At 37.2% G+C, this 16,739-nt stretch overlaps 1 protein-coding gene across 2 annotated transcripts in view; it reads right to left on the reverse strand.

Annotated features, from left to right (window-relative positions):
* grik2 (glutamate receptor, ionotropic, kainate 2) overlaps window positions 1–16,739 on the reverse strand; it is a 266,601-nt gene that overhangs the window by 8,179 nt on the left and 241,683 nt on the right. The window contains exons 16-17 of one of the 2 annotated variants that reach the window (XM_037075480.1): window positions 14,762–15,012; window positions 14,441–14,468 (exon numbers count right to left, since the gene is read on the reverse strand). In XM_037075480.1, the coding sequence (XP_036931375.1) occupies window positions 14,441–14,468; window positions 14,762–15,012 (279 nt within the window). The remainder of the gene's footprint in view (window positions 1–14,440; window positions 14,469–14,761; window positions 15,013–16,739) is intronic. The other variant, XM_037075481.1, reaches the window with a different exon arrangement.

A 16,739-nucleotide genomic window follows, 5' to 3' on the forward strand; every position in this document is an offset into this window, starting at 1 on the left:
ATATGATACATGATTGTTAATATAATGATGAGTTGAGATTCAAGAGTTGTAGTGCTAATGGTGTAGGGGTGTCTGTTTGTCCACTTGCAGGTTATCACAGTGAGGTCTGATAATCTTTGATTTTCATATATATATATATATATATATATATATATATATATATATATATATATATATATATATATATATATATATATATATATATATATATATATGAAAATTATCATTATCATTTTACATTTTACCATTGTGTGTATCATAAAACCACTATATCTGCTGTCAGTATAGGCATCTACTGTATACTGTTGATAAACCTGTATGATATGCCTGCAACAAACACATGAAATGTCAACATATATATATATTTTTTTCCCATGTATTTCTCACCATGTACCAGTTTGTCTAAACTACTCTGAATGAGGCTTTTCATGGCTATTGATCCCCCCCCCTGTAAAATTAAATGGCATGGCAGTGTTTTCACCAGTAACAGCCATATAGCTTCAGGCTTTGGGGAACACTGGGCCCACTCTGCTCACACTCAGGGGACACATTGCCATTATGGCTGCCTGCTGGTGGCGTGCTGGATTGATGGTAGCTGCTTAGGGTCATTGGATTACAGAGTTTTTATGACGCTCAACAATCAGCTGCAACTGTACCGGTGCATGGCACTGTGGGATAGTGCAGAGGAAGGGCCTGCCCACTTGGAGGAGAATGGAGATGTTGTAAATCTAATGCTGAGAGCAGTCACTGAAAGGGAAAACACGCATTTAGTCTGTGTGATTATTTACACAGGCCTGATCGTACACATGAATAATGGTTAATAAAACTGTACTTCAAAGGGACATTTCCAGGGGGATATTTTTGTTGTAATCTCATTCAATATGGAATTCATGGATGCAGTAATCAAAAATTAATTAGAAAAAAATATAATGTATGGACCAAATGTTTAGCAGGTAAATACTACTGCACATTGGACTTAGTGTAAAATGAATTGTTGGTCTATTATTCAGACATCTCTACATCAAAAACAGGCCCTTCACCTGTGAGTGTGAACTAATGGGCTCTGTTTAGCTTGAATGGGGGAGAAACAGATGTGAAGCTGTGATGCAGATGGGATGGCGCACGGCTGTGCTGTAATCCTCAGTTTACTCTGCGTATCTAGCCCCTGGTGGGCACTAAATGATTAGCTGCTTTGAGGGTTTGCCTAATCTGTGGGCTCCTCATAACTGTCATACACATTTGGTGCAGTGCAGTCTGAATTTTCCTCAGTGGATGAACTAAATCCTGATGGTTGTTAAATTATTTTCTTGTGCATGTGTCCACATACGCATATTTAGTGTGTGGCAACAAGTGTAAAGAAGAATTAAAAAAAAAAAAAAACAAAAAAAAACACAACTCTTGAGAGCTTTAGTCAATGTCCACACAAAAGTCCATTATTTGTGAGTTGAAATGTCAGGATACACACTATGAGCCTGTCATCCATCATAAATTGTTTCAGATTCTCTCAAAAGATATGAAATAATATTCTTTTTTGGATACAATTGTGTAAAACACGTTATTTAGTATTTCCTAAGCTTTAGTATCAGCTCTCTCCAGAGTCGTGAGTGAACTATCACTATGTCAATGTGTTTTAACATGCAAAATTCAAAATTAATGAAAAAAAAAAAAAACTAAGAACAGAGGAAAAAATGTCACTTAAAAATTAAGTAAAAGAGCTTGTAGTAACAATAAAAAAAAACAATATTCTGCCAATGGAACAAGTGAGAAAATAAGTGTAATTTGATGGCTTTGACTAGAAACTAAGCACAAATACTCAGGGTAATAGTATCACTACATGAGATTGAGGTTGATTATGTTTTATCCATGATGAACATACTATATGTTGCTATATAGATGACTAAGATCAGTTGCCTCACCTACCAAAAGCTAAGAGAAATATACATACTCATTACATACATATACATAATGGTTAAGAGAACAACACATAGCAGGTATTCAGACTGAAAGCAGCCCGGCATTAACAAATGCAGGGGCTTTGTTGATGAGGTTTAGGTGCCAATGAGACAATGAAATTAATCCAGGAAGACCGGTTCTAGTAGCATATAAATGAGTTTAAAGACTTCATCAGAGTTCCCATGGCAGCAACTATTTTTGCTTTCCCTAAGACTGCCACCGCATCACTGGACTGGCTCAGTTTAAATACATGGAGGGGCTTTGTTTCATCCCACAGGACTAATGTCTTTATAATGATGTGGACTTCAAAGTAGCAGCACTTTAAGCTGACTCTGCTCCTCTGCCCCTTATGTGACAGGCTACATTCTAACAGACTGAAGTCTGTTTTGTGTTCAGTTTGTTCATGGTGACTCATACAGTGCTGTCGAAAAGTCACCTCAATGAAAAACGTCTTGAAGTCAAAGAAGGACCCGAAGGAAAATCCTTAAGCACTAAGGGAAAGAAAACTGCAGTGCTAAGAAAACTGACCAAACTCAAACTAGGCGGATGTACTGGCATAGGCCTGTAATGGTGAAACTACAACATTCCAAAGCTGATTTATGAAAAGTGAATCTTAGATACTTGGCCCTATGCATTCTTAATTCAGATTTACAAAAAAACAAAAAACAAAAAAAAAAAAAGTACTGGATATGTGTGAACAGGGTTAGTAGGGGTGCTGAGGAGTGTGAGATTATGAACATAAGTGTTTATGAATTATAAAATATTTTTGATCATGGAGCTTATGTTCCTTCATTCTGTGGTTTATCAGTGAAGTGTTTGAGCTACACTGCACTGGAGTATCTGTTAAAGGTGACAAACAGCCAAGTAGTATATTGTAAATATCATCATTCAACCATCCTACTAAACATGTTTGATATCCCTTTTGCTTGAAAGACAGACTGCATTATGGTTAATACACTACTCATAATCTGATTATAAATATACATAGCATATCTTATAGCAAAATTATTTAGAAATTGACATTTTAAGCAATTTGATGCCTCCCAAAATGTGTGAGTGCACCACCACTGTTGTAAATACAAATCCTAGGATTGTAAGAATTTGTTTGTAATCAGCACTTACATTACATCTGAAAAGATCATAACATCAAAACGATGTTACATCTTGAAAACATGTATATTGAAGTAAACATGTATGTAAGACTGTGGTCCTACCCTCTCACTGAAGTTACACAGTGCAGAGATAAGTGATAGGGAGGCGGAAGGGCTGGCACCACTCAATAATACAATACTCTGTACCATCAAAATGATTTTAAAGCTGTTATTTTAAGGTTAAAAAAAAGTTACATACTGTTGCTTTAAGAACACCAGACAACTCAGTGAAAAGTCTTGAAATGTTGACTTGACTGTGCTTCTAAAGAAGGTTTGGTTGATAGAGGCTGTGGGTGTGTAAGCCAAAATGACTTGATTGTTTTCAAGAACTTTTAATGTTGCTGCCTCTAGGAATTGTGCGACTACAATATATACATTTTTTTCCCCTTTTCTTTTGTCAAGGTCATTCTAATCAGAGCTTTTACTTAGATACTTCTGGGTCATCTGACTGACCACCAGAATCCACCAGGCCTATCCCGGCTGTGTGACTGCCATGATACTGTTGCTGGAACAGATCGCAGCTGTTCTAGACAATGCTTGTGTTTCCATCAGCTGCACAAGAGCATGTTTTCAGCAGCATCCCAGAAGGGTCTCTCAGCTCTGCTCCCAAGTCAATTTTTGATGGAAGCTGACCGCAGCTGCATCAGTCAGCACAGAGCAGATCGTGCCAGACAGGAAGTCCCATAATGGAACTGCAATTTTCAAAATAAAATGTCCTGTGCAGTCGCAGGATCGACAGGACAACAACATTTGGAAATGTTAACTATCAACAGTTTTTAACGGACACATAAGAAAGTGATTTAACTACGAACTCTACCCCACCACAGAAGAAGCACAGAAATCAACAAGAAATTATCAAAAAAAAAAAACGATCTGAGTAAATCAACAACATCAGGCAGGCATGAGGCTCCGCTTCTGAAATGCTCCCAGACAAATATGATGTCACATGGAGTACGGAACTACACAACTTTGCACACACCAGATAACAGATGTGTGTCCAGTGGAATCAAAGGGTTGGTCAGGAAATAAAAGTTAAAAAGAAACTATATGACCTCAACCTTTAACATATACATTGCAAGTTTAGCTCACAGTGTTAACCTCTTGTCATGTGAGTTGTCATTGGTCTGTGATGAAGCGTATGCTAGATTATTGGGGAAAAAAAAGTCAATTCCTCTTTAAAAAAACAAGGTACTGGTCAACTGTAAAAGTATTTTATCATGACTCATATTTCCTTATCTTGTTAAGCAACAACAAGGCAGCATGTCCATGTAAGAAGGAGGTTGGGGACAGATGGCTGTCACTAGTATGCTGCAACAGTATTACTGTTTTGGGAACAGTGATACACTGTATGTTGTTTTGGCAATCAATCTAGTTGTTTGGATGTGAGGATGTGTCAGTCAATTTAAATTTCTCAGGAATAATGTATCCCAGTATCCTATTAATTAGCTTTATATTGGACTAATTTGCATGTCATGATTTACACTTATCAGCTACAACATTAAAACCACCTGCTTTATATTGTGCAGTTTCCACTTGTGTTGCCAAAACAGCTTTGACACATTGAGGCAGAGCCACAAGACTTCTCTGTTTGTCCTGTGCTGCCTGGCATTGGGAAATGTGCAGTGGATCCTTTGGGTCCTGTGAGTTTTGGGTGTGGCCTTCATGGATTGGACATGTTCCTGTAAATGCCACAGATGCTTGCCAGATTGGGTTCTGGGGAATCTGGAGATCAGATCTACACCCTGGGCACTTTGTCACATTCCTTGGGTCATTCCTGTACCGTTTTGTGGCATGGCAGGGCACACTGTCCTGCTGGGGGGACCCTGCTATTTGGAACTGCCATTGCCAGAAGGTTGTTTAAGTGGTCAAAGTGATGCATGTCAAGTAGTATCTACCTGAATGCCAGGACCAAGGTTTAACAGCAGAGATTGCATTGTTCCGAGATGATCAAAGTTTATCACTTCACCTGTCGGTGGTTTTAAAGTTGTGGCTGACTGGTCTACATCCAGTTCATGTCCTTTGCCAGTGCAGGAGGCCTGACATTGTATCCTATCACTGACTTTCAATAAACGTTCATCTTTTCTATCTTTTTATCAGCTGGAGCCACAATTTTTCATTCATACTAGCCATACCGTTGTGGCCTTACACAGATATTGCAGACAGCCAGATTAAAAAAAGAAAAAAAAGAAAAGAAAAAAAAAAACATTGTCATTGTTGTAAAAAAAAAAAAAAAAGAAAAGAAAAAAAAAAGAAAGAAGTATGGAGGGTTTTGCAGAAACTTCCAGAAAGCTATTAACATTCTTGCAGGGCAATAGATATAAGGGGCAACCCTGTTCTCCCCAAAGGTCTGTTATGACATATGTCAGGTAGATGCTAATATGGGACAGAGTTATTGATTTCAGGAGGTTATGTGACTCCACCCACTGATATTTAGCTGAACCACTAAATCTGCTTCTGCCTCAAAAACAGCTCTTAATCAGAAAAAATCTGGAGTTCAAAAAACCCCAACCTGCCAGGCAACCGAGACCATTCACCTGAGCTGTTAGACTTCTCCTTTGTGCACAGATATCTCTACGTGTGCATGTGTGTGTGCATCCATATGCATGCAGGCGTGTGTGTGTGCAGGGATGATGAGATGGGTTCCTCACACACAGCTGGTGGTCCCTGCACCCCGAGTCAGGTTAGTCTGCGGCAGCCTCAGCAGCAGGCAGGAAGAGAGGAAAAAGCAGCAGGAGGAGGAGGAGTGGGAGGAGGAGGAGCGGGAGAAGGAATCGGAGGAGGAGCTGAGGGAGGCAGGGAGAGGAGAGGAGAGGAGAGGAGAGGAAAGGAGAGAAAGGAACAGGAGGCGCAGGAGGAGGAGAGGGAGGAAGGGGACAACCATGGTAATCATGGAAATCTGACAGACTAGCATGGAGATGACAAAGAAATGCTCTGTTGAAAGTCTATGAGGCATGTGATGCAGTGGAAAACTATGGAGTCCAAAATTAGTTTTCTGAAAGATTTAACTTAATTTAAACCAGCAGAAAATAATTTCTGAAGCATATTTTAACACACACTGATCTTCCTTTTGGAGCAAACTGTCCAGGCAAACTATCTTTTGCCTTGACTGTACACTGCCTTGCAGGTATTAAGAGAACAGTGGTTAATATTTCCATCAGTCCAAAATTCATAGGTAATCAGAATTTGGAAATCAAATGTTAGAACTTATCGTAATATAGCGATAAAAGAAGACCTCACACTGACATTTAAATAAATCCTATTGTTTGCCATCTTACCCACAGTCAGTTGAAAAGATTGGTTTGGGTGTCATACACATGGGTCGAGGAAGTGTTTACAGTAACCTAGCTAACATAAAGGCGGGAGGAACCTGCCAGCATAGCTCCTTAAAATGTGAAAAAGTGCAAATAACAGAAATACTAATTTACAAGTCAGAATCAACCAGTGGTGATAAGGGTAGTTACAATGACAGCTGTTATTGTTTTAATTATATAGTTGTTATTGTGTTATAGAGTTTAGTTTTGGCATTTATTTAGGTTAGGGTTGACTTTATGGTGAATTCACTTTGTGATGCCTTCTTGGAAATTAGATTTGACCCATTCTGAGATGTGATGGACTGCTAGTGGGAGACAGATCAACTCATGGGCTGGCCTGTGAAGGCTAGAAAGTTTTACCTCAGCAAGCTCTAAGATGTATCTAAGCTTTGGTTTCAGTCAAATTCAGTTCTCTACTGGACCGTGTGGGTATAGCACTCCGCCAATCACACGTATGTTTTCGCCTATTAAAAAAAATGTATGTGTATAGTCAACCAATCAGGGCCTGGCTACCAAGTGGATGTGTCATCATTTATAAGGCAGTAAGCCCACTAGCTGTTATCCAGAAATGTTGAATTTGCCCACTGATTTAATTTCTGCTAGGACGGAGTCTCAGCTTCAAGAAGTTCATAAGTGCCTGGCCTCATTGCCGTCCCGACTGACCCACATTGTCTCTGCCTCGAATGAGACCGGGCAGAGGGCTCATGGAGTGCAGAAAACTTCCCAAGGTGAGGTGACATGGCCAGCAACAGCGTGAGAATTTCCAATGCTTTGCTGTGCTGCTCTGTTGTGATGAAAGCAACCTGGAGCTTGAAACTGCTGACTTTCCCATGGAAGACGGCCCAGCTGGTGACTCACTGCAGCCTCCACTTTTTCCCATGCTGAGATGATGGTGGTGGATGACAACATATCATTGGTATCCTATAAGCACATACCTGCATGTGGCTTCACACACACAGATTCTCAGTGGGTGAATACATGAGTGTGATTGGAGGAGCGCAATACCCATATAATCAAATTATTCATGTGATGCCCTGACAGAAACCCTAAAACCTTAACACCAAGTTTGAGTTTTGCCAGTTGAATATCCGTGTCTATTTGAGATCCACATTGTGTAATCACTAAGAGACATGATCGAATCCTGAAATCCTGCCCAAAGAGAGCTTTAAAGAAAAGCTTGATTGGAAAGGAGATGTTCTTGATGAGAGCATATTTGCACCGTCGTCTCCAGACTTTGTACTGAGCTAGGCTAGTTTTAGGAACTACCTATGTTGAGGCTGCACAGAAATTAAACTGATCTTCATATCCATCTGTAGATCTGAAGGCAAACAAGCAACTTTCAAAAGCTTTTGGAGAGACTCTTCAAAATGAATATGTTGTTATGTAGCAATGACGATGGAATGTAGAGAAATAATGTGAAGGGCAGACACTTGAGACAAAGAAAATGAAGAAAAGAAGTCTCCGAGTCTTGGTAGATGAATCAAAGGTCTATAGTTTATAAAGTTATCAAATGTTTATTAATACTTTTTTTTTATTAAAATGTCTAACAAGTGTATATTTTCTTCTGACAATGCTCTCACCTTGTGGTATTACAATCTGTTCAGTAAATGCAGTAATCTCAAAAACACATACTTAACGTTAACATGTCTATTTAACCTTAAAAAAAAACACTATTAACAGTTCCCCTATTGTATATGAGGGTGTATGGCTCATCCCATTATATAAATGACTAGCTGCTATTTTTACTCCTTTCTAATGTTACAGAACAGAAGTAATTATAAAATGCAAATTGCAGGGTGTGCACTGTCAAGCATGTGAAACACAACAAAGAGATGCTTAGCACCACATTTTTCAACTTGACACTTTCAGCATCATGGTGAGAAAACAACCCCTTATTGTAAAAGTAGGTGGTATTCAATTATATGAGAAGCCTAAAGCAATGAAACAAAATATATGGTTGATTTTCACAATGACACAAAATAGATGGTTCATTTTCACAAATTAGCCTGATACCAATTAGCACTGGACTGTGGCATGAACAAGCTGCACATTATAATAGATATCCATGTTTTTAAATCAATATTTGGACAAATAAATTAAGCTGTGGTTAGGGTTGGACCTGTATATTGGTTTTCAATCCTTTTATAATATCTCACATCAGCAAGTCTGAGTCATCAGCTGCCATTATTATTAAGGCTCCTTCCTTACAGGAAAAAACTGCAATGGAATGGAAGTACTTCTTTCTTTACACATTATACTTTTATGATTATATGAATGACCTCAATGTCCCGTTCCTGTTCTTACTTTTATGATTGTTTTCATAATCCATTTCCTTATTAATTTACAATTCATTTAAATCAATACACTTAAATATATCCCAGAGTTTCCTCTTTTGCTAAACAGGCATGTAGTGTACTCTATCATTATGGAACACTTTCCAAGCACTCAAACCTAGGTTTTATGACTAAGTAATAGAGGTTGCATGTCTTAATAGTCCACAAGGGTTGTAATAATCATTAGTGCTCATTTTACCCAACAGTGGCAGTGTAGGTTGTTGAAAATATTCTCAGCCACTTCCCTCATAGTTAAACCACTGCCAACACATAGAATGGGAGCGGTGTAGTAGAAGAGTGTTTGCTGAACTTGAGCTCAGGATTATATATGACTAGGATGGCAATTAAAATTGTCTAGCTGTACTCGCTAAAAGTACCTCACAAAGTTATTGATTGGATTTGGATATGGACGTACTGATTGGGCATCGATTGGAAGCAGCCAAAACCATTTTGTTTTTATGAAACCAAGTATCATTGTAATTGTTTTCATTCTGCTGCTTCCACTTTATATCAGTGCCAACACTGAACACCAACGCAGCAAGCAGTGTGCCCTTTGTGTAGTGAAACAGAAAGTAACAATGTGGAGGTTGTCTGTCACATTCCAACAATTAATGCCTGCTGTTTGAAAAAACAGAATCATGATCGCTCCCGAACCTGTGTGTTTTGCAAAATGTACCCTCAGCTGTACCTTAACCTTTTAAGCCCCAAGCCAATTGGAAAAAAATGCCATCACTTATCACCGACCTTTATAATAATAATAATAATAATAATAATAATAATAATAATAATAATAATAATAATAATAATTATTATTATTATTATTATTATTATTATTATTATTATTATTATTATTATCATTATTATTATTATCATTGTTATCCTCCAGCTACTTTCCTCGAAGTGCATCGTAGTAACTGCAGGCACTGAGCACTAGGCAGAAAACTAAAGGTTCCATTATGGATTACATCAAAGTAAAAGGACTGTTGACTACAGAGACGACCAGCAGAGTCCGAAAGTTTCTTGATCATAAACAAAACTTACATCAAGTAGCTGATATATAATTTAATTCCTCTGGGTTTCAGTGGAGAGCCCCCCATGATGGTCCTCCGAGATACAGTTTCAGAAGTATGTTCATTCAGTTAAAGAACATCACCCCTTAATAGCAATAGGCAGCTTTAAAATGGCCTTCAAAACCAATATTAGTCAAACCCTATTTAATTCTAGTCCAGTGATCCTATATTGTCTGAATAGTGAATAGTGTAATCACAAGCAAATGAGTCACAGTGTGTCAATTACTGCACACTTTCATGTGCTCCAATCAAAGGCATGTCCAAAAGGCAGAGTGCAAAATATGTGACAGTAGTGACATTTGTGCATGAAACATGAGTGCAAGCAATTCATTGTCAATACAATGTCTGAATTAAATTGGTATGTTATCATTTGAATGGAGACTTTTTTTTTTTTAAATCAGTTTTTGCCTGTGAAGTTCCTGTTAAGTCTATTTGTTATCTCTGTCCATGCTCCATCATAGCTTGGCTTATTGACTCATTACATTACTATTTAACCAAACCTTATTTCAAGTGAATCAGTGGCTCTGAATGTGTTATCTGAATTCAAGATCAAATTAACTTTCAGAAATAGCACACTGAAAACAGATAAATCAGGTGACCTCTTGCTAAAAAACTGAAAAGGAATAATAATCCATCATCCCAGTAGCCATATTTTGATGTGGAACACTGAACACAATTGCCTGCACCAACCTGAGGAAATACCGACTGTAGTACAGACATGAAAGGTGATGTCTGTTGTTACCCATATTTGCTACCTATGGAGTTGTGTCAATCTATCTGAAAACCCACAACCACATTATGTACCCCAGTCAAGACTACCAGAGGTATAAGCCATAACCCTGGCAGCCTCATTGTTAGAGGTATATTATTCATGCATCCTGCATGTAATGTACCCCCATTTCCAGCCTGTTTACAATGTATCAAATATAGCAACCTGGTCAGTTTGATACAGAACTTATTGGACACGCCCCTCTATTTTTTAAGTTTTATCACGTGTTGATGTACTATGCAATAATGATGTCCCTTGCGTATGTAACTTACTTTATGTTACTTAACGTGTTCATTTTAACCCAAAGTATGACTTTTCCTGAAAACCAAAAAACAAAACAAACAAAAAAACAAAAAACTTTTTGAGCCTAAACCTAACAAAACCATGACATTTGCACAGCATCAGTAACAGTCCAAAAGTTTTGATATGTCATAATGGGACCTATTTGACAACAAGCTTTATTTTGAAAGTCTAACCATACATTGCATTTTACGTATTACTGCTAATTTGACTGCTGAGCCCTTCACGCTGACTGTAGGTGGGATGGCAAAGAGGATCTTTCATTCTGAATATTACTTTCAAAGTTTGAGTTCTGGAAAGATATAAATATCTAACACTGCTGTTGCAATGCCATTCGGTGATCCTGAGCACCAGATAATGTGCCCTGGTAGCCTTATTGCTCAGGGTTCATTACCTCCAGCAGTAAAGCAGCAGCACCAAGTAATTATTTGATTTCTATAATTATTACATGCAAGATCCTGCCAGCATGTAATGCACCCCTGGAAATAAGGTTGTGAGGATTAAATAATATACCATATAATGTCTCCTTGTTGCCAGGACTTACATTACATCTGATAATAAGGCAGGGCATCAACTACAATACATGTATGCAAATCCCTGGTGGTTGACTTTTGGCAGGTTTGTAAAATTATTATTGCTGTATGATATATTTCATTTAGAAATATATCTTGTGTTTTGATTTTATTGCTGCATTTTCCTTCTCTTTTATTTTGTGTCTTGCAAGATGAATTCCAAGTATATGTGTGCAGTCAGTTATGCAAGAGCTTTGTACCATTTATTCGCATTGTTTCCTCTAAGTAACACACGATAGCAAATGCGTGGTGTGAATTTAGAGATCCTGCAAATGGTGACATCATGTGCAAGCAGTTTGTTGTTATTTCTAATTGGATCAAAGTTCTTATTTCGCCACTCATTCCAAGGGGATTCATATTGCTATTAAAACTTTATTTTATTTTTCTGAATTTAAAAGCTTTACAGGAACAATAACATCAACCCTTAGCAATAATCTTACTTGTTGAAACAGAAACAGAAACCATTTCCATTCTGAATTTGTAATTGCATACAATCTTGGCCAGACATACATTTCAACCAAGCTCACCACTGAGGTCACATATACAAAGTCCTTATTCGTTCTTTTTTTTTTTTTTCATCTTTTTTAAGGGATTTGTTGATAATAATACATAAAATAATACAGTACCAGCACGTTTTGCGTCTTGTTCTACTGCTGTTTGTCAAATCTGTGCAATTGCACATATTCTAAATTTGGCGATTGTAATCGAGAATCATAAATGTCAAAACAAACAATTCTGTTTTGGAGGGTGACGCTTATTAGAAAATCTAGTTTAACATTCTTTGCTGATACATCCTTTTCACTTCTGTGATAAGATATCCCAATATCAGGTATTTCACTATACACAATGCTTGCACAAGGGGAAACAACAAAAACAAAAACTGCTTTAAATTATTATTTTGCACTTGCATATGTGTTACTTGTTGTATAGTCAAATGTTTTTTGAAGGTGCAGATTCATCTAAATGATCGAAGTAGCACGTACAAACAACTTTGGGCATCGTGTCATTTTAGTGCAGTATTAGCACTGATAAATACAGGCTGTATATTAGGTATTTACCAAACAGCGTGAAAATTATAACTAAAAACATTAGCCAAAAAGTTTAATTTGTCATTTAACGATTAAAAAAAAACAAAACAAAAAAACCTGAATTTTCTTTTTTTAGAATAATGCACTTTTTTCTGTTGTATAAGGCTATTTACATTGTGTGCATGATACCATCTTTTTAGTCGACAGTGTCAGGACTGCGCCCTATTCATTGCCAGGTCTTGTACTGACAAAAGTGATTAAAAAAAAAATGTATGTATAGTTTAAGTGTCACATATGTTTAAGCTTTTATGTATTAGCTAGTCATAACTGCAACCCAACTTGAGAGCTTATTCTCTCATTGTATTATATTGGCTTTTAGCTAACTGGCTTCTACAGTAAATCTTTCTTGAGTTACTCTAGGAAGCAGTTAGCTATTGATCAGCATTCTGCAGCATGTAATGCTCTATTGCTTAAGCATCTATCTTGCAGCACACTGCTTCTTTTGAAAGAATTAATTAGCACTGTTTTTCCCAAGTCATACAAAGCATCCAAGTAAATATATCTTTCTTTATACAATTTAGTTGTGTGACTCTGAAATGAATACAGATCCAATCAACATGTTATGTGTAAAATAAATATTGATACATAAATCATTATTTATTGGTGTATCTGATATCGCTATGTTGGTGTTAATAAAAAATAATCATAATTCATGTTTTAAAGGGCAATCGGTGTAACTGATCAATCACACTGATCTCATAGATTGAATGACTCATGTTGGTATAACTGATGCTGTTCAAGGACCATCATATCAAATTATGTCCACATCCGGGACAATTTGTCTTGGCTGAAAGTATGTTACTCTCATCCAGAAGGCTGGGGCTTTTTCCCTGAATAGAACATATATTTTACTTTTCACTTCTACTGAAATACTTGAATAGGTGTCAACCACATGTTAGAATGGAAAACTTCTCCCATCCATGTATCTATCTGTTAGTTTTGCCACATTGCAAAGCTGTTACATTACAAAAATGTCATTGGTCAGTTGCATTGATGGTCGTTGACCAACATTAGCTATGATGTTGAGGCACCACCCCTATTTGGTGATATCAGATTGTGCTTATCTATTTCACAGCTCATACTGATTTACTGTAATGTATTTTTACACAGCTGCATCTATGCCAAAATGGACTAGGGTTAAAACTAGTAAAGCTGTTTGGAAGCTTAAGCTGAAAGTCTGCGCTACGATATGCTATAATGTTTTGTTAAGTGTCCCCAAACAAGTCCTTACAGGTCTCCAGGTTTTGAACAGGATAAACAAAGTCTTACTGTTCACTCTAAATGAAGTCTCTCCTTATTTGAAATGTTTATGATGTTTATTTATTTTTTTCAATAATATTTTAGTGCATGTGCATTTGACCTTAGTATTTCTCCAATGGTGCAGGCCATTATATCAGCAACCCTTCAACACAATATTTTCTGGGCTGCTCTGGTAAAAAAAAAAAAAAAAAAAATAACACTGTCATTTGTTGTATTACTTCACTGATCTGTAAATGCCATGTATGGGCACGCACATGAACAGTGAGAATAGTTACAGTATAAGCAGGATGGCAGTTTGCAGAGTGAAAATGGACAGTAGACGTGGGGAGGTGTGTGTTAGTGGATGTGGCTGTTGAAGATGTGGGTCATGCAGCAGAGCAAATCTTCACTATAAATGTGCCTGTGCTGCAACTGTGTACTAATGCCAGCACTCCAAAGGTTTTAGTAAACTGCTCTTAGTGTTCCCATTCCCCCTGAAGTGTCAAGAAAAAAAAAAACAATTCAGTAGTTTGGGGAAATTTTAGATCATGTTAGATTACAATAGAAAAAAAAGTTTCTGGAGTTTTTCTTGAGGTCATTTGAGATGGTGGTTAAAGTCTAGCTTGGATCCATGGTGACAGCAGAATTCCTCACGTTTCTTATCTCGTTGTCGCCATTGGGCCTAAGTGAATAAATGCAAAGAAACCAACCCTTATCTTACTGCATATGACACAGCACTGTCATTATAGTGAGAGTTTCCGCAAATTGGCAAACAGATTATTTATTTAAGTTATATAATAGAAATTATGAAAAAAAGATATATTTAGCATATATTTTGTTTCATTTTGTTAGCATTTGAAATTTTTTTCTGTTCCATGAGACTGCTTTTCATGGCATACGTTTTTTACGATAAGAAATTCTGCTATCATTGTTTTAAAAAACAAAGCATACATGAATGTCAGAGGTATTTGTTACCTTTTCAAGTTGTGCATTCTGTTTGGACTTGTAGAGAAACTCTCCAACAGCCACGAACACGGAGAGGACAAGTCCAGCAGCCAGGACGATGAATATCCCTCCGATGTTCTGCACCCCGAGGGCGCTGGCCTCCTTACTCTCCTCCTCTGGACAGCCATTTCCTCTCCACCATTTCTCCTTCATCATGTGCAGCTTTCCCTCCTCCTGAAGCTGCAGGATGGCAATAGTGATCTTATCTCTGTACGGAGAGCCTGAAGGACCGAAAGACATTCAGGTCAGCCTTAGCAACCAACATGACTGAATCAGTGCCTTTATCTTATCAAAGAAAGCATGGGGTCCTATCTTGTGCCCGGTGCAAAGTGGTGCACACTGCATCACAACTCTCATTGCAGGTTTCTGTCCAATGCAGTTGTCATTTCATGTTGTGTAAAAACAAATGCACTTGAGGACACCTGTGTGCCCACAGGGGTGTTGGTCCTAAAGTGAGGTGTGGTCAGGTGCATTGATGGCGCGTTTGCTATTTTTAGGCAGCAGAAAGTCACAGAAAGCTGATCTAAAGTCAATGCCGCACTTACGGAAATAGAGAAATACTGTTATTTTGAAGGTGAACATGAACAATTTCAACAGTTCAACTGCCATTCATGAGAGTTTGAGTAACGTACTATTCAATTCAACAACAGCGTTTAAAGTCACCTTTTTAACTGAACCAGTATGATGTGGACCTGCTTTTCTTACATTTATTGAAGCCTTTTTTTCTCCCGACATGCCCTAACTTCTTCCTGTGTGCACCATGCAGCAGATAGATAGCAGCAGGCTGCGTATGACTTGATTGACAATGGATCACTGAACAGTAGATACCTTTGGGACTGGAAGAAATCAACAACTTGTTGAATATACCGTAAGTCATTAAATTATAGTATGTTATAGTTGGTAGCCAGACACACATTGTAGCTTACACCTGTACTATTATGTATGATAGTATATGATTTAATTTAAGCTAAATCAATCTTGACTCTTGCACTTAATGGGAAATAGGCTTCTCACATTTTCATTGGTCATGGTCTTGTTCCTTAACGGACATAGAAATGTAATGTGAATGTATCTGTGGTTTACAGAAACATGTCTCCTGTTCCAGCTTGATCAAAATGAATCAAATTCAGAATAAGCATATATTTAAATTAATTAATTTGATGACATAAAACACAAAGAATTGTCTTTGTAGTGTTTCTCTTCAGGAATGGATGAAAAATGTTAAGCAAGTCCGAAAGTACAACCACGATTCCAAAACAGTGAAAACACAGTGTTTCAACTTTTTCAGAATTGTGGTTGTACTTGAAATGACAATTTTTCACTAAAACATCTCAATTTAACAACAGTTAGTTAAATCAAATGGTCATACAATAATCAGATCAGATAAGATCAAGTCAATTTTTTTTTTTTATAAAAAACAATATGATTTACAAACTGTAGCTGGTAGCTGTGTATGGGCACTGCTTTAACTGTCCTGGGTTATGACTGACATATGTATGTATGACAGAAATATGAATGCAACTCCTGCTTTGTCTTCGCTGTCACAGTGCTTCTTAATGCAGACAATAGGAACAACAGATTAAACCAAATTCTGTGTAACAAGTGTAAACTGTAAAAAATAACTACATTACCAAACATATAAAAAAGGGAGAAGTTCAACCTAATAATAAAAAAAAAAAAAAAAAAAAAAAAAGATGTGTTGGCTGTTGGTAACCCTGATTACCACAACGCCAAGAGCTGACAAAAGCTACTAATTGTTTTTTTTAGCCTCATTACCAAAAAATTGCCACTAGTTAGAAATGTGATTACATCAGATTCTACAAATTCATATATATAAATATTGTTTTACTCATTCATTAAATAGAATTGACTGAATAGTTTTTTATTTTCATCATGAATCATTGTCTGCTGCTGCTTTATATATGTCATGCTCTTGTTTTAAAGCCTC

Source organism: Acanthopagrus latus, chromosome 17 (assembly GCF_904848185.1).
Source record: "Acanthopagrus latus isolate v.2019 chromosome 17, fAcaLat1.1, whole genome shotgun sequence".
Classification (NCBI taxonomy): domain Eukaryota; kingdom Metazoa; phylum Chordata; class Actinopteri; order Spariformes; family Sparidae; genus Acanthopagrus; species Acanthopagrus latus.